Source organism: Kogia breviceps, chromosome 1, assembly GCF_026419965.1.
Source record: "Kogia breviceps isolate mKogBre1 chromosome 1, mKogBre1 haplotype 1, whole genome shotgun sequence".
Taxonomy (NCBI): Eukaryota; Metazoa; Chordata; class Mammalia; order Artiodactyla; family Physeteridae; genus Kogia; species Kogia breviceps.
Window position 1 is genome coordinate 123,768,299 of NC_081310.1, and position 24,054 is coordinate 123,792,352.

Below are 24,054 nucleotides of genomic sequence, written 5' to 3' on the forward strand. Positions count from 1 at the left end.
CTGCATCTTCTTATGCCAGTTATCTGTTGATGCTTGGGTTCCTTCCATTGTAAATGGAATTTTCTCCCATTCTGTAGGTTGTCTTTTAGTTTCATGGATGGTTTCCTTTGCTGTGCAAAAATTTAAGTTTGATTAGGTCCCGTTTGTTTATTTTTTCCTCAATTTCTTTTGCCTTGGGAGGCTAATTAAGAAAATATTGCTACAATTTATGTCAAAGACTGTTTCACATATGTTCTCTTCTAGGTGTTTTATGATGTTATATCTTACATTTAGGTCTTTAAACTATTTTGAGTTTATTTTTGTATATGGTGTGAGGGAATGTTCTAACCTTATTGTTTTACATGTGTCTGTCCAGTTCTCCCAGCACCACGTATTGAAGAGATTATCTTTTCTCCATGTATATTCTTTTTTTTTGTTTGTTTGTTTTTTTTTTTTTTTTGGTTTTTTTTTTTTTTGCGGTACGCGGGCCTCTCACTGTTGTGGCCTCTCCCGTTGCGAAGCACAGGCTCCGGATGCGCAGGCTCAGCGGCCGTGGCTCACGGGCCCAGCCGCTCCACGGCATGTGGGATCTTCCCGGACCAGGGCACGAACCCGTGTCCCCTGCATCGGCAGGCGGACTCTCAACCACTGTGCCACCAGGGAAGCCCTCCATGTATATTCTTGCTTACTTTGTCTTAGATTAGTTGACCATAGCTGGGTGGGTTTATTCCTGGCCTCTCTAGTCTGTTCCATTAATGTGGGTATCTGTTTTTGTGCCAATACCATGCTATTTTGATTACTGTAGCTTTGTAGTATTGGCTGAAGTCTGGGAGGGTTATGCCTACTGCTTTGTTCTTTTTCGTCAGGATTGCTTTGGCAATTCTGGATCTCTTATGTTTCCTATAAATTTTTTTTTAACATCTTTATTGGAGTATAATTGCTTTACAATGATGTGTTAGTTTCTGCTGTATAACAAAGTGAATCAGCTATATGTATACATATATCCCCATATCCCCTCCCTCTTGTGTCTCCCTCCCACCCTCCCTATCCCTATAAATTTTAGGATTATTTATTCTAGTTCCGTGAAAAATTTCATGGGCAATTTGATAGGGATCACATTAAATTTGTAGGTTGCTTTGGGTAGTATGGCCATTTTAACAATATTAATTCTTCCAACTCAAGAGCACAGGATATCTTTTCATTTCATTGAATCATCTTCAATTTCCTATATCAGTGTTTTATAGTTTTCAGTGTATAAATCTTTCACCTCCTTAGTTAAGTTTCTTCCTAAGTTTTTTGTTTTGTTTTGTTTTGTTTTTATGTGATTTTAAATGGGATTTTTTTTTTTACTTTCACTTTCTGATATTTTATTACTTGAGAATAGAAAAGCAATAGATTTTTGTATATTAATCTTGTATTCTGCAACTTTGCTGAATTCATTTATTGGTTCTAATGGGTTTTGTGTGAGACTTTATGGTTCTCTACATAGAATATCATGTCATCTGCAAATAGTGACAGTTTGACCTCTTCCCTTCCAATTTGGATACCTTTTATTTCTTTTTCTTGTCTGATTGCTGTGTGTAGGACTTCCAATACTATGTTAAATAAAAGCAATGAAAGACAAGGAATCCTTGTCTTGTTCCTGAATTTAGTGGGAAGGCTTTCAGCTTTTCGCCATTGAATATTATGTTAGCTGTGGGTTTGTCATAAATGGCCTTTATTATGTTGAAATATATTCCCTCTATACCTACTTTGACAAGAGTTTTTACCATGAATGGTTGTTGAATTCTGTCAGATGCTTTTTCTGCATCTATTGAGAATGCATGTAGTTTTTGCACTTCCTTCTGTTGATATGGTGTACCACATTGATTGATTTGTGTATGTTGAACCATTCATGTGACACTGGAATAAATCCAACTTGATCATGGTATATGATCCTCTTTAAGTATTGTTGGATTCAGTTTGCTAATCTTTTGTTGAGGATTTTTGCCTCTATATTCATCAAAGATATTGGCCTGTAATAATTTTCTTTTTTTGTAGTGTCTTTGTCTGGTTTTGTATCAGGGTAATGGTGGCTTTGTAGAGTGAATTTGGGAGTTTTCCCTCTTCTTCAGTTTTTTGGAATACTTTGAGAAGAATAAGTTCTTTTTTTGATTGTTTGGTAGAATTCCCCACTGAAGCCATTGAGTCCTGATCTTTTGTTTGCAAGGAGTTTTTAAAATTACAGATTCTATTTTGCTTCTAGTGATTGGTCTTTTTAAATTGTTTCTTCTTGACTCATTCTTGGCAAGCTGTATGGGTAGAAATTTGTCCATTTTTCCTAGGTTGTTCAATTTGTTGGCACATATTTGTTCACAGTATTCTCTTTTGATTTTTTTTTTTATTCTCTGTGGTATTGCAATTTCCCCTCTTTCATTTTGTGCTTTGTTTTTCTGTGTCCTCTATCAGTTGATAGTCTCAAGGGTGTTCCCTTGTAAATGATTCTTTGGTTTTCCCTTGCTGCCTTTTGAATTCTCTCTTTTACTTTTGCTATTTTAATTATGTCTTACTGTAGGTCTGTTTGAGTTCCTTTTGTTGGGGACTCTCTGTGATTCCTATACCTGTTATCTGTTTCCTTCTTTAGGTTTGGGAATTTTTCAGCCATAATTTCTTTTTTTTTTTTTTTTTTTTTTTTTGGTGGTACGGCCTCTCACTGCTGTGGCCTCTCCTGTTGCGGAGCGCAAGCTCCCGACACGCAGGCTCAGCGGCCATGGCTCATGGGCCCAGCCGCTCCGCGGCATGTGGGATCTTCCCGGACTGGGGCACGATCCTGTGTCCCCTGCATCGTCAGGCGGACTCTCAACCACTGTGCCACCAGGGAAGCCCCATAATTTCTTAAAATATATTTTCAATCCCCTCTCTCTCTTCACCTTCTGGAACCCCTATTATATACATAGATTGGCACACTTTATATTATCCCATTGATCTCATATGTTGCTTTCTTTTTTTATTTGTTTTTCTATTTTTTGTTCTGATTGGGTGATTTATTTTATCTTCCAGATTATTTCTTGTGTCATTAAGGTGGCTATTTATTATTCCTAGAGAGCTTTTTATCTCAGAAATTCAATTATCTGTTTTCAATTGGGTCGTTACAGTTTCTAGTTCCTTGTTGAAATAATCTGTGTTTAGATCAATTCTCTTTCTTAATTCAGTCAGCATTTTTTTTTTTTTTTTTTTTTTTTTTTTTTTTTTTTTGCGGTACACGAGCCTTTCACTGTTGTGGCCTCTCCCGTTGCGGAGCAGAGCATCCGGACGCACAGGCTCAGTGGCCGTGGCTCATGAACCCAGCTGCTCCGCGGCATGTGGGACCTTCCCGGACTGGGGCACAAACCCGTGTCCCCTGCATCAGCAGGCGGACTCTCAACCACTGCACCACCAGGGAAGCCAGTGTCTGGTAGACTGATTATATGTTTCATTATTTAGTTTTTTCAGGGGCTTTCTCTTGCCCTTTTAATTGGGAGAATTTCCTCTGCCTTTTCATTTGACTTAACTTTCTCTTTCTCTATGAACTAGGGAGAAATGGTTATCTATTGTGGTCCTGTAGGGGTGCTTTCATGTTGGAGCATCCCTGTGCAGACTGTGCATATCCTTCAAAGACATAAACCAGTGTCTTTGGTGCTAAGGCTGGTTTTGATATGGATGCCAGCCAGCTCTTCCCTTAGGGTGTGCTGACTGCTATCACCTTGTTAGGGGTTGTGGTTGGTGTTGGAGGATCTAGAGCCTGTGCAGGGTATGAAGCAGGGCTTCCTGTCTGCTCTGTGGCTGTCGCCACCCTGTCAGTGGTAGGGTCTGCTCACCAGTTTTTGGAGCAGAAGCACTGAGGTTCTGGATTGATCAGGCTTCATTCCCCTTGAGTGTTTGGCTTGTGCACTCACAGAGGTCTGATGCACCCCCTGAGTAGGTGTCTGTGGCTCCACTCAGACACAACCTAAAGTCACATCCCTAACCCTGTTGTGGTTATCCCTGATCTAGTGCAAGGCTGTGGTGTGGAGTAGGCAGGCCAAGCACTCACTAGGCTGGGGCTGGGACCAGAGCATTGTGGCTGTAGGAAATGAGGCGACTAGGCTGCTGCCAGAGATCTGGGCTGCCTCTGTGGCAGTCTTCTCCCAGGACCTGTCTGCCCAAGATCCAGTGCCAAGTTCTGGCATGGAGTGGCTGGAGCTCGTACACTCATGTGTCTGTGAAAGGGACCTCATCATGTTGGTCATGGTGGTTCCCAGGCACTGCAGGAGTAAGCACTAACAATGGCCACCACTCCAGCTGGACCACAACCCAGGCCCCTAGGCCATCTCTGTGTCCCTAGATCGAGTCTTCTCCCAGGACGTTTCTGCCCCAGATCTAGTGCCAAGCTGTGATGTGGAGTGGGTGGGGCTAGGGTGTTCTTTCTGTTCGGCTTGGGAAATGTAGCGAGCCAGCACCCACCAGTGCAGAGCTCTCTCTGCCCTGTTTATTGGCAGAAAAGCAAACAAATCCAGAACGTGGGTCATAACCACAGGATAGATTCCTGACTTGGTTTCTTCAGCAAGTCAGCACAGGGGAAATGTGGTGGTGGGTAGTGTTTCAGAGGGACTGCTCTGGGGTGGAAAGAGGCATAACCACCAGTATGATATATGGACCTTGTTTAGGAACTTGACCCAATCAACAGAAATGTAAAGAGATATTTTTAAAGACACTCAGAGAAATATGACTGTAGATTGGGTATTAGATGATATCAAGGAATCATTGTTAGAGAGCTGTGATGATGACATTGAAGTTATACAAGAGTATCAATGTTTTTTTAGAGATATGTGCCAAGTATATAGTGGCAAAATGACTTAAGGTCTGGGATTTACTTTAAAATTACTCAGCAATTAAAAAAAAAAGAAAGAAAAGGAAAAGCAGGAGAGATGAAGCAAATGAGGCAAAATCTTGATATCAATATTGAATCTGGGTAACATGTATATGAATGTTTCATATTTTGTTGAGTCTTTTAAGTATACATCCCTACTTTGCATTTCCACTTTCAGTTTTTTCATTACAGGGACATTCTGTTATTTTGCTATGCCATCTAGTGGCAAAAGAATGTAATTTGTCTGCTTTTTTTTTTTTTTTTAAGAAGATGTTGGGGGTAGGGGTTTATTAATTAATTTATTTATTTTTGCTGTGTTGGGTCTTCGTTTCTGTGCGAGGGCTTTCTCTAGTTGTGGCAAGTGGGGGCCACTCTTCATCGCGGTGCGTGGGCCTTTCACTATCACGGCCTCTCTTGTTGCGGAGCACAGGCCCCAGACGCTCAGGCTCAGTAGTTGTGGCTCACGGGCCTAGTTGCTCCACGGCATGTGGGATCCTCGCGGACCAGGGCTTGAACCCGTGTCCCCTGCATTAGCAGGCAGATTCTCAACCGCTGCACCACCAGGGAAGCCCTGTCTGCTTTTTTGAATGGAGAGCCATACCTTAGAAAACATCTATTTCCTGTGAGATAATCCTGTTAGTGTCTGCTTGCTTAAACAGCATTTTGTCCAAAGGGAGAAAGAGAACATGATTTCACAATACCCTGGCAGCTCTTTTCTTTTTTTAAGTTTTTTAAATTTTAATAAACTTTTTTTTTAAAGAGCATTATAGCTTCAGAGCAAAATTGAGCAGAACCTTTAGAGTTCCCATGTATCCCCTGGCCCTCACATGCATAGCCTCTCTCATTATCAACATTCCTCACCTGAGTGGTGTATGTATTACAAACATTGAACCTACCTTGATACATCATTGTCACCCAGAGTCCCTGAGAGGCTTTAGAGAGAATCCAGTCCAGCCTCTTAAAGCTTCTGATGGCTGCTGGTATTCTTTGGCTTATGGCCACATCACTCTAATTTTCATTGCCAGCATCTTCAAATCACTCTCTGCTCCATCTTCACATGGCCTTCTCTGTGTGTATATAATCTCTTTCTGCTTCCCTCTTATAGGGATACCTGTGATTAAATTTAGGGCCCACTTGGATAATCCAAAATTATCTCCTCATCTCAAGATCCTTAATTTAATCACATCTGCAAGGAAATAAGGATATATATTGCCCTATAAGGTAACATTCACAGGTTTCAGGGATAGGATGCAGATGTTTTTGGGGAGGTCATTTCTGAGCCAACCACAGTGGGGATTATGGAGAAGATCATCTCAGACAGAGAGAAGAACTTGAATAAAAGCATCGGAAACAGAAATGCACTAAAGATAATTAGAGAGTGGCAAGTGGTCCTGTGCTGTTGAGTCACTGTATAAGAGGCAGCAGCACAGAGTGAGAGCAGGCTGAAAGGAGATTAAGAGCCTTGAGTGCCAGGTTTGAATTTGAGTTACGTTTCATGGACTGAGGAGAGTCTTTGGAGATTTTAGAGCAAGCTAGTAGCATCCCCCAGTGTGTGTTTTAAAAGCTTAACTCTGGAGCACTGCAAATGATGGATTAGAGGCAGAATGCCATTGAAATAATTCAACATTAGGATAATTAAAGAGGTAGGATTTCATTCATATGTTCAAAAAATACTTCTGAACACATTACCTTTCATACATGATATTAGATACTGGAGATACAGCAATGAGCAACACAGGTCTTGTTTTCTGAGGTTTTCATTTTAGTGAGAGACAGATCATTTACAAATTAAAATAATTTTAGGTAGCTCTCTGAGGAGGTTCTATTTGAATAGAGAGCATATTGAATAGAAGGACATAAGGAACCAGCCACATGAAGACCTAAGAGAGGGCATTCTAGGCAGAGGACACAGCAATTGCAAAAGCTTTTATATCAGTTGGCTCTGTTGCTGTAACAAAAGCCACCAAATCTTACCTTCTTATAACAATAACCTTCCCATTCTCACTCAGGTTTTATGTAGGCTGTAAGTCAGCTGTGGCTTTGCTTGCAGTTTGCAGCTGCACTCCATGTGTTTTTTAAAAATTTCAGGATCTAAGGTAAAAATGTAACCCCTATCTGAGACATGGTCTTCGCACAGTAGAGGAGAGAAGAACCAGAGGCTGAGCCAAACCATGCAACAGCTTTTAAAGTTTCTCCTGGACCTAGTATATGTCACACTCATTCACATTCCATTGGCCAGAGCAAATCACATGTTCAATCTCAAAGTCACTCCTTCCGAAAAGGAGGGGTGAATAATTATACAGAGTCATATAATCCATGACAGATGGGAACAAACCTGGAGTGTTTAAGGCATAGAAAGAAGAAAGGCTCAATGAGAATAGAGAATTTTAGTCTGTTTTGCTCACTGATATATCCCAAGAAGAAAAGTGCCTTGTATAAAATAAGTGTTCAATAAATATTTGTTCCATGAGTGAATGAAAGCCAATGTGGTTTGAATATAAGGGAGATATGAGATTGCAATCAATGCATTGGTATATAGGAGGAAACTTAATTTCACCCCTGCCTTAGAATTTGGTTCTCCATTCACCTCTTCCCCAGCTCTCTGTTCCAGACATAGAAATTTACACTGCATACCTTCAGCTCTGCCATAGAAATAGGGTGTCTGCACCCCTCTCCCTATCAGCCTTCCCATTTAGATGGACTTTCATAGACTGCTGTGACCTGGGACCCCTTCCCTTTTTTTTTTTTTTTTTTTTTTTTTTTTGCGGTATGTGGGCCTCTCACTGTTGTGGCCTCTCCCGTTGCGGAGCACAGGCTCCGGACACGCAGGCCTAGCGTCCATGGCTCATGGGCTTAGTTGCTCCGCGGCATGTGGGATCTTCCCGGACCAGGGCACGAACCCGTGTCTCCTGCATCGGCAGGCGGATTCTCAACCACTGCGCCACCAGGGAAGCCCTGCCCTTCCCTTTTTCTAAGGACAGCAGTTCCTCCTATCTTTCTGGAAAATGCTCTTTTCCCCATTCCAAACATGTGTTGTTAGATGCTGGTATATTTGTAAAGATACTACCAGGGGCAGTGACAGGTTCTAGCTCAGGGAGCACATCTAGTGGGGCTGGAGATGGGGAATCAGGTCTATACCGTTTTTTGATTGGGTAGTAAGTACATTTGAAAAAAAAAAAAAGCATCCAAAAAAATGGCATCCTTGGTTGACTACATCTCTATTTCTCTCATGATCTTGCTTCACACTGCTCTAATATCTTTTCATTATAGTCTTAACAGGCATATTAATATAGTACTTTTTAAATTGTGGAGGGGGGGGAGCCATTCAGAGCCCTTCCCTAGAATTTTTGAAATTGGCACCAGAGAAGGCAACTCTCAGGCCCTCTATGGTGGTGAAATTGGGAGGTATAACTGTTTTGTCTCATGTGGAGAAAAGCAGACAGATTGCATAGAAAAGTAGATGAAGCAGAGCCCTGATGAGGTTTCAGTTTCTGGTTTCAGTGTTACCCTTGATGCTGGCTGCACCTTTTACCTTCTCATGGTGACATGAACTTTCTAATAAATTCCTCTTTTTCCCTAAGCTGTTGAGATTGAGTTTCTGCCTGTGCAACTAAGAGATCTGATTCATATAGTTTTGGAGCTTCAAAGGCATCTAGGCACTGGTCTGTTTCTCACTCTCCAAGCTAGGAAAGAGTATAACAAAGTTTCCTTTTAGTCAGTTTGGGGAACTATCAAATTTCTAGCAGACTCTCAAACTGGTAATGTGTCAATACATCATCTTTCCAAGGGGAAAGAGGCCCAACATTTCTTTTTGAAACAGATCTGTTTAAACATTCACTTTCCACATCAAACTAAAACTGAAGGAAACAAAGCAGGGACCACATAATATACAGAAGAAACATTCTGCCTAAAATTGCCAAACACTTGAATAATAAATGCACAAACTAGGGGAATGAAGGGGTCAGGTGTGATTCATAACCTGAAATATTACTTACTAATTAAAAGTGAAAATTTTATGATGACTAAGAAAATTCATAAAATGTTTAAGATACTCCGTCAAGAGAAAAGGCAAAAAAAGTTTTAAAAATCACATGTGATTACAACTATAAATACCTAATTCATAGATCTAAAAGATAATATCTGTTTAGTCTACCCCAGCAGCCTGGCAACACATTAAAGGCATTACACGGGTGCTCCCTTTCTGCTCCAGCCTCGTCTTGAAGTACTTCAGTCTATCTGCTTCTCGTGCCTGGTTATTGTCTTCACCTCTCAAAAAATTAGCTTTGTAATTTCTGCTTCTGCCCTTTTCTTGCATTCTTTATCTTTTTTATACTTGACTCATACCCTGTGATTCACAGATATTGACAGCCTTGATTTCCCCAGCTTCAGCCCACCATTTGGGTTTTTTCTACACTTGTCCTATCCCATCTAAATGCATCAGGTCAAACAGGTAGAGCACTCAAATTATATACAACTGAAACTTGAGTATGTTTGAGTCTTAGGATAATGGGTAATATTTTTTTCTTTTTTCCAGACTTTCCTGTTCCAGTACCATTGCAGTAAACATTTTTTTAAGTCGAAATTTGTAGCTGACATACAATATTATGTTAATTTCAAGTGTATTACATAATGATTTGACATTTGTATACACTATGAAATTATCACAGTAATAAGTCTAGTAACCATCTGTCCCCATACAAAGTTATTACAATATTATTGACCATATTCCTTATGCTGTACATTACATCTTTATGATTTATTTTTTACATAAATGGAGGTTTGTTCCTCTTAATCCCCGTTCACCTATTTCACGCCCCCTCCATTCTGGCAACCACTCATTTGTTCTCTGTATCTGTGAATCTGTTTTCATTTTGTTTTGTTTGTTTGTTTTTTGGAATCCACATATAATTGAGATCATACAGTATTTGTCTTTCTCTGTCTGACTTATTTCATTTAGCATAAGGCCTTCTAGATCCATCCATGTTGTTAAAAATGGTAAGATTTTATTTATTTTTTTATGGCTGAGTATATTCTATGTATGTATGTGTATGTGTGTGTATATATATATACATACACACCATGTTTAATACACACACACACATACACACACACCACATTCTTTATCCATTTGTCTATCCATGGGCACTTATCTTGGCTGTTTGTAAATAATGAGGCAGTGAACATTGGAGTATATATATCTTTTCAAATTAGTGTCTTTGTTTTCTTTGGGTAAATACTCAGAGGTGAAATTACTGGATCATATGGTGGCTCTATTTTTAATTTTTTTAAAGAACCTCCATACTATTTTCCATAGTGGCTGTACCAATTTACAATCCCACCAATAGTGCATGAGGGTTCCTGATGATAGCTGTTCTGACAGGTACAGTAAGCATTTTAAAGACAATAACAATAAGCTTTTTCTCATCTCTGCCAAGAGTGGCACTTAATGGTGATTCTGTAGAACTGCATTTTTTCAGCTTCACATTAACAACAAAGGATGCTGCTTATTAGTACCCTAGCAGTTTTGCATTTATAACATAGCAGTTCAGTATATGTATGCCAGGTATTAATCTACCTGGGAATAGAAGCCACCTCATGGAGTTAGCTGCCCAGAAATTATACAGGCCCTATAGATGTTCCATTGTACACTTGGGGCTCATGTTTAATTCCCCATAGGATTTTAGGTTTATTTTCTTTTCCTAATACCGGACAATAATTCTTAGACAGTGAGCATTTGTACCTACTGCTGAATCTTGATGTCTTTGGGCATTGTAGCATGTCTTATACATTTCACTGCTATCTTCATTTCCTTGGGCTGCCTTAACAAAGTAGCACAAACTGAGTGGTTTCAACCACAGAAATGTATTACCACACAGTTTAGGAGGCTAGAAGTCCAGGATCAAGGTGTTGGCAGGACTGGTTCCTTCTGACGGCTGTGAGGAGCAATCTGTCCCATGCTTGTCTCCCAGCTTCTGGTGATTAGCTGACAAACTTTGGTGTTTCTTGACTTCTAGAAGCATCACCCTGAATTCGGCCTTCATCTTCATATGGCATTCTCTCTGTATGCCAGTCTGTCTCCAAATTTCCCCTTTTTATATGAACACCATTCACATTGGATTAGGGCCCACCGTAATGACCTCAACTTAACTAATTACATCTGCAATGAACCTATTTCCAAATAACGTCACATTCTGAAGTACTGGATGTTAAGACTTCAAGATAAGAATGGGCAGGGGGTGGGGCACAATTCAACCCATAATAACCACGTATCTCATTATAACTCCAGACTTCATTTCTGCCATGTTGGTGTCAGGCTTAGCCATGAAATTGCTTTGGCCATTAAATTTTAGTAGAAGTGATGTGTCTGCATCTAAGCAGAAACTTTTTAAGAATTTTTTCCTTCTGCCATGAAACGAGCCATATTCCAGATAGAGGTTATTTCATCAGCCTGTGTCTCAAGAGTTAGAGTGACATGAAACAGAGCAACAGCTAACTTTTAGTGAATATGTAGCACGAGAAGGAAATAACCCCTTATGATTTTAAGCAACCAAGACTTTGGGGTCATGTGTTACTGAAGCATTAACTTAAGGTAGATGACACCATAAGTTCACTCCTAATGTGTGGGTTTTTTTCATTCATTCATCAGATATTTATTAAAAGCTTGCTATGTGCTAGGCATAGCACTGTGTGTTGGACACTCTGATGGTTAATTTTATCTGTCAACTTGCCTAGGCCACACTGCCCAGATATTTGGTCAAACACCAGTCTAGATTGTTTCTGTGAAGATATTTTTCAGGTGAGATTAATGTTTCAATCAGTAGACTTTTAAGTAAAGCAAATTACCCTCCATAATGTGGGTGGCCTTGATTCGGTCAGCTAAAGACTGTAAGAAAAAAAAGACTGAGGTTCCCCCAGGAAGAGGGAATTCTGCCTCCACACTGCCTTCAGACTCGAGCTGCAACATGAGCTCTTCCTTGGGTCTCCAGCCTGCTGGAGCTCTGCAGATTTTGAACTTGCCAGCTCCCACAAATCTCATGAGCCAATTCCTAGAAATAAATCACTATATATATATATATGCACATCCTATTGGTTCAGTTTCTCTGGAGAAATCCGATTAATACAAAATCAGTGAACAGTGAATAACCTAGAAATAGTCCTCATAGACCTTATAGTCTAAGGAAGAATACAGACAAATAAACAGAAAAAAAGACAATGTTATGTAGTAAATGCTGGGAATGCTTCATGTCATAGGAACACATAGGAGGAGCATCTAACCATGACTTGGGGAATCAGAGAAGGCTCTCTGGAGGAAATGAAGTCTCCTGAGAACTGAAGGTGGCAGGTGGAATAGGAGTTAGCCAAGTGAAGGGAGGAGGTTGTGGAGACCAGGGCTTAGATCGAATTCAGAACATGCATTCTTAACAGGGGCATTATTGCCTCCTAGAGGGAGAAACTGGTGCTTGGCAGGTGAAATAAATCTTGGTTATTACAATGTTTTGTGATCATCCAAAGCTCAACTCTATCCGACAAAATTTTATTCCTTAATATTTAATGAGGGAGCGGGGGAGACATGATTAGAAAAAAATGTCTAAAAAGTCTCCCTGGTTGGGGGAGGGGGTGCACGGTGGTGACAAAAAGAAAAGGCTGAGAAACATTGGTGTAGAAAGACCTTTTGGGTAAGGGAAGGATCACATATGGAGCTTGTGAGAGAAGACTATAGCATATTTAACAGGTCAGAATGGTTGAGGCATACAGTGGGAAGGAACAGAGGCACAGAGAGTCGTGGGAGAAGAGGCTCATCTAGACACAAATGTTAAAGAAAATTAAATATGAAAAATGCATTTTGACTGCAATTATCCAAATATTTTAGGTGTAATTGGACTTTGTGTCTAAATTACTGTAGACTATGCTCACTTTTATATATGAATTCTACTTTGTGTTTGTAGTCATAGATTAAATGAATCATTAACTTTAAACATGTTTTAGAGATGACAAAGAACAACTGTTAGAATACCTTTTCTATCTTTCTCAGAGTTTTAGTTTTATAATTTAGTTTTATAATTGTCTCTATAACAGCATCATGTTCAGGTGGGCATTTAATCATTAGGCTGTTCTGGAAGGCACATTAACCTCTGGAGAATTTGCGTGTGATTTACTTCACTGGAGTTTCAAAGATTAAAAATATGAGAGTAAAAAGATATTTTTCTTGGTTCCATTATTGGGAATAGAATGAGAACAATGGTCTGTTTAATAACCATTATCATTATCTCCCTCCCAGATGGAATTAAAATTACTTTAATATTCTATTAGGAAAATCTTTGCAAAAATGCTGCCAATCTTTTTTTTTTTTTAATTTCCAGCAGCTTGGCAACAATGAACTCAAAACTAATTCAGTGCTTTTGAGAGATAATATAAACTTAATTTTAGACTCGAAAGAACTAAAAAATTATGTGCTCTTCCATAATTTTAGCTTTTAATATTTTATACCCCAGCTCTAACTTGCTTGATGTGAGTAGACCTGACCTAAATGTCTAATATACTTTTTTAAGAGACAGCATTCTAGTAATCAAAGGTCTTGTTAAGTAAAAGACAGTATACGGAAACAGTACTGAATATGTGTTCTGAAGTCACACTACCGGGGTTCACATCCTGAGTTGAATCTGTTTGGGTTTAAATGCTACTAGCTTTTGTGAATTGGGCAGATGTAAAGTTACATGATCTTATCCTCTGTGTACCTCACTTTCCTCATGTGTAAATGATGGCTCATAATAGAACCATTACATAGAGTTGTTGTAAATATTAAATGAGTTGATTATTTAAGACACTTAGAACAGTGCCTGGTACATACTTAGTACCCAATAATGTTACCTACTATTATTATTATTTAGAACTCCTCATTAAGTAGTTTTAAAACCATTTGTTTTGGTGCTTCCTGTATGCCATACAAGGAACTTAATTGTGAAACTGTTAGTACACCTGACCTAAAATGATCTTCACAGCATGACTCGAGTATTTATTTATTTTTTTAGATGTTTTGTTGCACTGGGTCTTAGTTGCAGCTCACGTCCTCCTTAGTTGCAGCTCGCTGGCTCCTTAGTTGTGGTATGTGGGCTTCTTAGTTGTGGCATGCGAACTCTTAACTGTGGTATGCAGGATTTTTAGTTGCAGCATGCATGTGGGATCTAGTTCCCTGACCAGGGATGAAACCCAGGACCCCTGCATTGGGAGTGCAGAGTCTTATCCACTGTACCACCAGGGAAGTCCGCTCAAGATATTTCTTTAAACTGACTTTTTTTAGTATCATTATTGTTCTCTTCAGTATATTTCAGGCCTTTAAATTGATTTATTTTTTAGGCTAGGGTGATATTTTTGTTCTTATGTGAGAAGATAAACATCTAAGGTTCATAAGGAAAAACACTCCTTAGAGCAGTAGGTGGGAGATGCATTCCTCTTTGGAACTTTGTATTGGCGTCTAAAATTTATCTCTACAGTACTGCTTTTTCCATGGTGCCAATAGGGAAAAGCAAGAGTTACCCATGATTTTCTGGCATTTTTGTTTCGATTAAAGAAATTAAAAAACACTTTCAATATTTATATCTTTCAGAAAATGTCTTTGAAATTCAGAAATGCAAAACGAATTGAAGGCCTTGATAGCAATGTGTGGTGAGTACGTTAGAATAAACAATAAGCATTGGGTGAAGTTTTTTTCCTCCACATGTTTATATCCTTATTTGGGAATTTTTAGCTTTATCTATAGTCTGTAAATAAAACTACTTATTTTAATTCATCCATTCAGTGGAAATGGAAGGAAATAATGATTTGTACACTGATTTATTCACTTAGCAAATGTGCCAGGTCCTGAGCTAGGCACTGGAAATGGACAGAGAAAATGACAGATTGGGTGGATGCCCTTGTGGAACTCACCTTCTAATCCATCAGCTTTTCCTATTAGCGCTCCTTTCTAATGGTTGATAAGAGAACCTGGCAGCAGATGATTGAGAAAAAAATATATATGATTAAAATATGGGTATCATGGAACTGAGATTTGTAAGAAACATTAAGTTAATCAGTTCAGCCATCATTTTTCCAGGTAAAGTCATTTTGTAGATGGTAAAATTTTTGTCGTGAACTCCTTAACTTTTTTTGATCTGTAAGACTAAACTACATCTTATTTTTCAGTTTTTAAAGACTATGAGGTATAAACAGCTAACTTTGTTATTTTAATACTTACTAATATTAGTATTTTTCATCTTAGGATTGAATTTACCAAGTTGGCTGCAGACCCCTCTGTTGTGAATCTTGGCCAAGGCCTTCCAGATATATCCCCTCCTGTATATGTAAAGGAAGAATTATCAAAGATTGCAGCAATTGATAGTCTGAATCAGTACACACGGGGCTTTGTAAGTATATGAGGATTATGTGAGGTGTGAGCTTGTATTTTATATTGTATTGTGCTTCTCCGTAATTGGCTTTCTAGAACCAACTGTCCCAACTTGATAACCAGAGGAACACCCACGCTTACTCTTATCTCCTAGGATGAGCTGTCCCCTACTTCCAGCTTCTCCACAGTCCTGTCTTGGCCCTTCCTTTACCATTGTTCTAGGATGGGGTCCTATGACAAGCAGGGAAGGAGAATATTCACTTTAGACATGTTTTCTCTCCCTTTCAAACTTATGCAGCCTCAGCACTGGCTTCTTACTTAATATTCTCTATTTCTAACTAGTTTTTTTCTTTCTACCTCAGCACAACCTCCATCTTTCTGTGGTGGAATGCCTAGGATATCCAGAGATTTCATAGATTCTACTAAAAAAAACTTACCACAAGTCTTCATGACCATTCATGCAGGAACCCTCTGAAAATAGGAAAAAAAAATTTTAATTTATTGCCATTTAAAAATACAAATTGGAAAATTATAAAACCCAGATGTTAAAAATTCTTACATTTTAGAGCCAAACTATCTCAAAGAAGTAGGTCCCATAATTAAATTAAAGGTTTTGTTCTTCCTTTTACTCAACAGGGTCATCCATCACTTGTGAAAGCTCTGTCCTGCCTATATGAAAAGTTTTATCAAAATCAAATAAATCCAAATAAAGAAATCCTTGTGACAGTAGGAGCATATGGATCTCTTTTTAATGCCATTCAGGGATTAATTGATGAGGGAGATGAAGTAAGTATATTAACATTATCATGTTGCCTATATTAATCACTATCATTTGTCCTGCTTTTATTTTTACTTATTTTATGCTCTTTTTTATTTGAATTATTTTTGAAGTATAATGTATGTGCAGTCAAGTTCACAAATGTTAAGTACAACTTAGTAAATGTTTACATGTATATGTGTATGTATGTCTCCATGTAACCACAAACCAGATGAAGATATAGTACATTTCCAGCAACCCAGAAGGTTCCCTTTTGCCCCTTCGTAGTCTATATTCTTCCAGAGGTAACCACTCTTCTGTCACCATAGGTTCATTTTGCCAGCTCTTTAGCTTGATATAATAGAATCATACAGTATGTACTCTTGAGTCTGGCATCTCTCATTTATCATTTTGTCTGTGAGATTGATCCATTTTGTTGCATGTAATTTATTCTTATATTTACAGCCTATTTAGATAAGGGAAGGTAAAAGGGGCTAGCAGTGATGTGGGAAAATGAATCTTAGTTTTCACTGCTAAAATAACCTTTAATATGAACTCGATCAACAAGTATTTGGTCCCTGTCTTTTTGTACTCTGTATTGTTAGCAGCACCATGTGAGGGATGTATAACAAGAAGGCTGAGTGATTTCTTTATTTAGTGCTGTGATATAAAACCCACTTTGGCACTGACCTCAGTCAGCTCTGCCCCTAATTCCCCATTATCATTCCAATACCTCTGCTTCAGTATTTCCTCACCTCTTTCATTTATTCAGAATTTATTGAGGATACGCTAGACATTGTGGGAGAGAATTTTAAAAGACAGTTTCTGCGTGGAAGGGGTTCCCTGTTTAGTAGAGGAGATTGACTTGTAAACAGATGACGAGGAATGCAATGCTATAGGCGGTGGTAGGGAATGTATAAGTTACCATAGTGACAAGAGGAAGAAGTGATCATCTCTGCTAATGGAAAGCTCTAGAGAGGTGTTGGTTAAGCCGGGTGTGAAGAAAGAATATTTGCCGTGATCTGTATTGTTAATTCCTTTCTTTGAACTCTCCCCCCACTTTATCTGTACCTCCTTTATGAAAGGTACCTGTTACTTTATGTTACGTTATCCTTTTACATCTCAGTTCACTCTACTATGCCAAACAATAAACTACTTAAGGAGACATGGTGAGGAAGTACAGTCATACTTTCATATACGTAATCTCCTTTATTCCTATAAAATAGTTGAAAGTTTTATCTGAGACTTTGGTGTTGTTACTCCTTTGTTGCTTCCTCCTTCTCTGCACTTTATTGGTGTGTCCCAAGGCTCAGCCCTTGGCCTTCTTTCCTTTATTCTTTCTTCCCTGATCATCTTATCTAATATTCTGAAACCACACACACCACTTTCCATCATATTGACCTACTATTTTCCTTATAGTATTTATTACTATCTGAAATTAGTTGATTTACTTCCTTGTTTTCTTATTTATTATAAATGTCTTGCAGGAGAATGTAAGTTCCAGGAAAACTAGTTTATTGCTATAGAGCTAGCACCTGAAATAGTGAGTGCTCAGTAAATATTCTTCAAAAAGAGAGGGGAATTATTTCCATTGTAAAAATAAGGAAATTTCAGGGAAGCATGTTAAGTATATTCTTCAGTTCCACCTCGCTGCCTTCCCAATTTACTTTCCTTCATTGAGCTCTCACTTCATACCAGGCACTGTTTCTCACCAGGGCTACAAAAATGGGTCATCTTAGTCCCTAAGAATTTCATAGTCTAATTAAGAACTTGAGGAAAATATTCATTCCTGGCTCATTTCTTTGTCTTCCACAGTACCCAACACCTAACATAGCACATTGTGTAGGGAACTACTCAGTGTGAGTTGGATGGCTAGAACAAACAAAGGGGCTTTAGAATATAAGGGCCTCCTATGAGAGGCCTCCCATGAGAAAGACCTTGAAAAAGAAGTACAAGCAGTAAAAAGTGCAAATTTAGGGTGATAATTAGGTACCATGAATTTAACCAACACAAACTTAAATGCGGCAGTTTAGTGTAGACTTGTAAAATTATTGCCAGATTTTTCACAAACAGTTTGACTATATATATAAAGTACCATAAAACATGTTTATACCCTTTAGTCTAGCAGTAGCAATCATGTGAATTTATTCAGCAAATGATTTTAAAATGGAGATACTATGCATAGTCACAAGTGAACATTGCACTGTTATTTATACAAGCAAACTATAACAAAATTATTCTAGAATTCAATAGACTCTCAAATAGCCTTTAAAGTAATAAGTGCTAAAACTAAATAATATTACAATTTTTGTGAAATATTTCTAAGTTTAAAAAAGATAGAAAAATCAAATGTGTACAATGGATATAAATTATGTATTCAAACCCTCCTTATAGAAAAGCAAAAAGTTAGGAATTCTAGGTCCAGGCTGGCATACTGCAGAAGGAATATTGACTGGACAGGTTAGTCTGGCCCACTGACCTGAAAGCCAGACCATGAGTGATTGAGAGGGAGCCTGTAGGAGGAAAGGAACAGGGAGTATATCTCAAGGGGCTAGGAAAAAAGGATCCAGATATAAGTCATCGGGAGGGAAATTGTGGTTATCAGATGTTAGCAGTAGCATCCTAACTGTCTACCTGCATACGCTTTTTGTTTGGGGATGCTTTTGAGAAACGACAAACGTCTTTACTTTCAGGATAATACTTATAAATTAGTACTTCACAGTGGAGAGCATCAGTTGCAGTGCTCTCTTTCCTTATGGTCTTGCTCTGCCACTGATCATTTATTTTCTGATTTGAAATTTAAACTCAATGTTTTTGGCTGGAACATCCCCTTGAGAATGTGATGAGAGCTATGACCCCTTTCCCCAGAAAAATATACCTATGCATGTAGAAAATTGTACATACAATTCCAAGGGTCCCACTGCAAGCCTATCCACAGATCTCCCTAAGAGGTCAAGGGCTCCAATGAAGGATCCCGACAAGTTTATCCCCAAGGTCTTTTTCACTCAGATGTGGGAAGACAAAGCCTGTTTTCTACACTGCTGCATCTCAGCATGTAGTATAGTGCCTTGCACATAGTAGGTACACAATATTTGTTAAATGGATTAATGATTGATATGTTGTGTTATTTGGTTTTATTCCAGGTCATAGTGATAGTGCCTTTCTATGACTGCTATGAGCCCATGGTGAGAATGGCTGGAGCAATACCTGTTTTTATTCCCCTGAGATCTGTAAGTTTGCCCCTATGATTCACATGTTTTAAGAAGTTTTGTAAATACCATTACTTTGTTGCCAGTAAAGTTCCTACTTTGATTACATTTTGGGATTTACTATATATCTCTACTATGACTGAAGGTAACAACTTTAAGGGGAGATCTTTTATTACTTTATCTGGTGTTTGCACGTCTGTCTGTTGTATCAGCGTCTACATTGTATGTAATACTATTTTTTGTGATTATGTGTCTCCCCTACTGACTGAGCACCACCAGGTCAGAAACCATTTCTGACTCACTTTTATAGCTCTGGTCCCCAGTGACTAACAGTGCAGGGTATATGCTGGGTGCTCAATAAATGCTTATTGAATTCTGAATGAAGTAATTTTTTTAAAAATTCTGCTTCTATCTTTAGGAATACAGTATAGTACCATTGTCTTTTTAAAATTTTCATCAAAATAAGTGACACAAGGTGAATCACAGAATCTTCTGTTAGCCTTATAGTATCAGATGTGTTAACCATAGTTACAGCTGGCTCCTTTGAAGGAATATAGGCACTTTCACAGCCTTTAATGTTGACAGAGTTCATGTTTCCAGTTAACAGGTATGAGCATGGAACTTACATACTGTTGGGCTCTTAAGGCTTAGTTATTTCTATTTCTTTTCTTTGTTTGTCATCTATTCAGTTACCTTTGCCATGCCTTTCTCTACTTTTTTTTCCTTGTTAGGTTATTTATTTGTAGGACAGCAAACATGAATTAACTGAATTAAATCACATCTTCATTCCTCATGCTTAGAAACTTGTTGATGGGAAAAAATGGTCTAGTTCTGACTGGACATTAGATCCTCAAGAACTGGCAAGCAAATTTAATTCCAAAACCAAAGCTATAATACTAAATACTCCGCATAACCCCCTTGGCAAGGTGAGTCTTTGATCTCTTTATACAGTCTTCTGGTCCATCATTTTCTCACATGTTGAATAATTGGCTCTCCTCCTTTGTTTCCTTTCATATGTGTAGGTGTATACCAAAGAGGAACTCCAAGTAATTGCTGACCTTTGCATCAAATATGACACACTTTGCATCAGTGATGAGGTTTATGAATGGCTTGTATATACTGGAAATAAGCATTTTAAAATAGGTACCAATTATTACATAGAGTCACAAATTGAAATGTGTTTGGGCACGTGTGGAACATCTGATTGGAAAGGATCCCAGAAGAGCTTTAAAATAGTCTTTGTAATGGGTAAATGTCGTGAGCGCTTAAAAATGGGCCTTGAATGAATGATGCTTGAGTGAATTTATGAGCAGATTGAAGGACAAGCAGGACAAACTTAGGAGATGAGATTTTTGGATCACACTATAAAACTGTGAAGCCAGAGAAGTAGTAATTTTGCCTTGATTCTTAGTTTTTTTCAAGAATCTAGCTATTACTTGGCATATAAGACACAGGGAACTTAATTCTTCCTGAACTGGTCTGTCCCTGCTGAGCAGGTTGCCAAAATGCCAGGTCAACAGGAAAACATTGTCATGACAGTAAGATATTGCTGCGTGGCCCTTGCCTAGAATTTCACTATTACTACTGGGCCATCTCACAAAAGCCACAGTGTCTTCTGAGGTAATCCAAACTTATATCAACTGTAGGGTTATAAACTGGGCTGCAACCTTTGGGTCTTTGCACTTGCCCTACCTATACCTGGAAACACTTTTCACCAGATATCCAAATGGCTCAGTCTGTCACCTCTCTGGGGTCTTTATTCACATGTCAAATTTGATGACCACAACATTTAAGATAGTTACACCTCTCCTTCCAGCATTTTCATTGTCCTTTTTCTGTTCTGTTTTGTTTTTTCCTCTATAACAAATATCAGGATCTATATATTTTACTTCTAACCTGCAAGAAGGTAGGAATTTTTAAATGTTTTGGTCTCTTCTGACTCCTTAGTTCCCAGAAAGTGTCTTGTGCATGGTAGACAGTCAGAAAGTAATTGTTGAATAACATGAATGGGAAGTATGAAAAGGGTGAGGGAAGGATAACTAAAATCATTAGCAGGAACCAATAAATTTTAAAATTAGTGTACTTATATATAAATAGTTGTTGTGCATATCATAATTATCTGTGGCAAATTACAAATTGTTGTAGAGACACAGAGGAGAAAGCAACTGCTTCAGGTGATCAACAAAGGAGTGGGCAAAAGATGGGACTTAAGTTAGGCAGAGAAATAGAAAGAAAATTCCTATCAGATAAACTTTTATCTTCTGAGGCAAGGAGGCATGGAAGATCAAGATATACTTAAGTGGTAGAAGGGTGTGTTACAGTAACTGGCACAGATGAGAGTGGAAAAGTAGGGTGATTCTGAAGGACTTTATGAGGATAAAGAGTTTAAACTTCATTGAGGGGGTTAGTGTTTCTGAAACTTACTTTAGTGATAGAGCATCTTAAAGTCATGATGTTCACATCATGAAATAGTGACAATACATACTTATTTCATCATGAAACTAGAGGCAATTTTCTTAACAGAAATTCAGTAATTAGAAGTCAGTGTAAAAACTATAAGACTGTATTTACCTGTAACAAAGTGCTATTGAAATAAATACATCTGAGTTTTTCTGATTTTTTCCATTCATGTTCATTTTCTAATGCTCATTTGTTTCACTGTTGGTAGCATTCACTATCAGATAAGGGGTAGCACTTACCTTAAGTGCTTAAGAAAATTTTGTGTCTTAAGAAAATTTTGTGGAAAACTTAAAATTGATTTTTTTAAGTTCTATTTAAAAACTCAGTAATTAATTTGATCCTCAGGGTACCAGTGAGCATACTTTGAGAACTACTGCAACAGGTAGTGACGAGGCAGGGTAATTAGTGCCATACTGGATCTGTTTTATAAAGGTAAGAACCAGCTACAGGGGAGGATCTTAAGTCAGATGCCTTGGCAGTGGAGATGACACATGAGGGCTACTTAGAAGTAAAAACTATAGGGCAGGGCTTCCCTGGTGGCACAGTGGTTGAGAGTCTGCCTGCCGATGCAGGGGACATGGGTTCGTGCCCCGGTCTGGGAAGATCCCACATGCTGCAGAGCGGCTGGGCCCGTGAGCCATGGCCGCTGAGCCTGCGCGTCTGGAGCCTGTGCTCTGCAACGGGAGAGGCCACAACAGTGAGAGGCCCGCGTACCGCAAAAAAAAAAAAAAAAAAAAAAAACAAACAAACAAAAAAAAACAACTATAGGGCACAGAATATAGCATTTGAAGGTGGGAAGGCAAGCAAGTGTGATTCTGAGATCTCTAGCCTGGACCACTAGGCAGTGATGAGGCCCTTACCCAGGGACGGAGATGTGGTAGGAGGAACAGATCTGTGGGGAAGAGCTGAGCAAAGGAAATTCTTGCTTCTCATGCTCTAGTCTTGCTAAGTTTCAGTGTCTTTGAGACATAGAGGAGATGTCTAGAAACAAGTAGAATTATAGACCTGATCATCAGTATCAAATTATGAAGGGATATATTTTTGGCAGTCATCAAAATTTTGTTGATAGTGGAACCCATGGAAGAGAATGAATGTCCTAAGGAAGAATGTATAAACAGAGAAGAGGGTCAGAGATTTGCAAGGTATGGTGCCTTAGCCCAGCAGACTTTTGTTATTTATCAAAATTGCATCACAGTTCACCTTCTCACATCTTGTTGATGATCTCTGTCTCAGGTCACTAACTTCTCCCCAGTTGAAAATCAGACCAACATGATAATTAAATATGTTGGTAATTTTTTTAGATTAAGCAGAGAGAGGAAGAGGTATCTATCTAATGAATAAATATAATTTTATACTTAACATTTTACATGTTTTACAAATGTTCATGCCTATGCAATGACTCAAAGCTTTAAAAAATTTAGTTAACTCAGTTTAGCAATATTCTTTCCAAAATATTACTTTAAATGATCTTGAAATTTATTGTTTAAACCTTATATTATAAGCCCTTCATGGTAAAAGTATAAGTGATGATGTTATTTCCTAAAGATATCATATGTTTTTAACTCAGATTTTTTAGTTGTTTTAACAACTCATAAGGTTAAAACAAGAAAAAAATGAATTCACTATTTCATTATTTAGAGAGTGCAAATGTGTGAAAACTTATTTATTAAATACAGTGGCCTTTGTCGCATGAAAGATGCTAAATGGCTCTTCCATCAATTTACAGAGTGCAGTAGTAGCTTTTTAATATAATACAGTAAGGCTTGCTGGCCATACCTCATGAAATTAGCATCATCTTCATGTTGTCACAGAGGCAGTTTTTCCTGGTGTAGTTTTCACTCTTCATCATGTCTCTCATCTTTATCTGACTTCTAATGAAGTTTAAGTCATCTGTGAATAACTTACAGCTGCTGTGGCTGATTTAAGGATCATGGGTCATAAATGAGAAGTACAAAGACCAGCTGCCTTTCAGGTATAACTGCAAGCTAAACTTACCAATACTGGAACTGGATATGTTTTTCTTTTTTTTTTTTTTTTGCGGTACGCGGGCCTCTCACTGTTGTGGCCTCTCCCGCTGCGGAGCACAGGCTCCGGACGCGCAGGCTCGGCGGCCATGGCTCACGGGCCCAGCCGCTCCGCGGCACGTGGGATCTCCCCGGACCGGGGCACGAACCCGCGTCCCCTGCATCGGCAGGCGGACTCTCAACCACTGCGCCACCAGGGAAGCCCCTGGATATGTTTTTTTAAAATCATCAGACCTGCAAAGATTTCTTTATTTCTTTAGGTTACTATATTCACGTGCGGTGCTGTGGTCATCTGCTCTGCCTATCTGTTTACATTAACTTCTGGAGCTCCCCAGATCTCTGAGATGGAGAGGACATAGACATTCAGATGTTTTAAA

At 38.6% G+C, this 24,054-nt stretch overlaps 1 protein-coding gene across 8 annotated transcripts in view; it reads left to right on the top strand.

Moving 5' to 3' along the window:
* KYAT3 (kynurenine aminotransferase 3) overlaps positions 1-24,054 on the top strand; it is a 57,046-nt gene that overhangs the window by 8,296 nt on the left and 24,696 nt on the right. For 4 of the 8 annotated variants that reach the window (XM_067043124.1, XM_067043122.1, XM_067043126.1 and 1 more), the window contains exons 3-8: positions 14,451-14,509; positions 15,102-15,246; positions 15,864-16,013; positions 19,128-19,214; positions 19,994-20,119; positions 20,216-20,336. In XM_067043124.1, coding sequence (XP_066899225.1) covers positions 14,451-14,509; positions 15,102-15,246; positions 15,864-16,013; positions 19,128-19,214; positions 19,994-20,119; positions 20,216-20,336 — 688 coding nt within the window. Of the gene's footprint in view, positions 1-14,450; positions 14,510-15,101; positions 15,247-15,863; positions 16,014-19,127; positions 19,215-19,993; positions 20,120-20,215; positions 20,442-24,054 lie in introns of all 8 variants that reach the window. The other 4 variants (XM_067043119.1, XM_067043117.1, XM_067043120.1 and 1 more) reach the window with 1 other exon arrangement.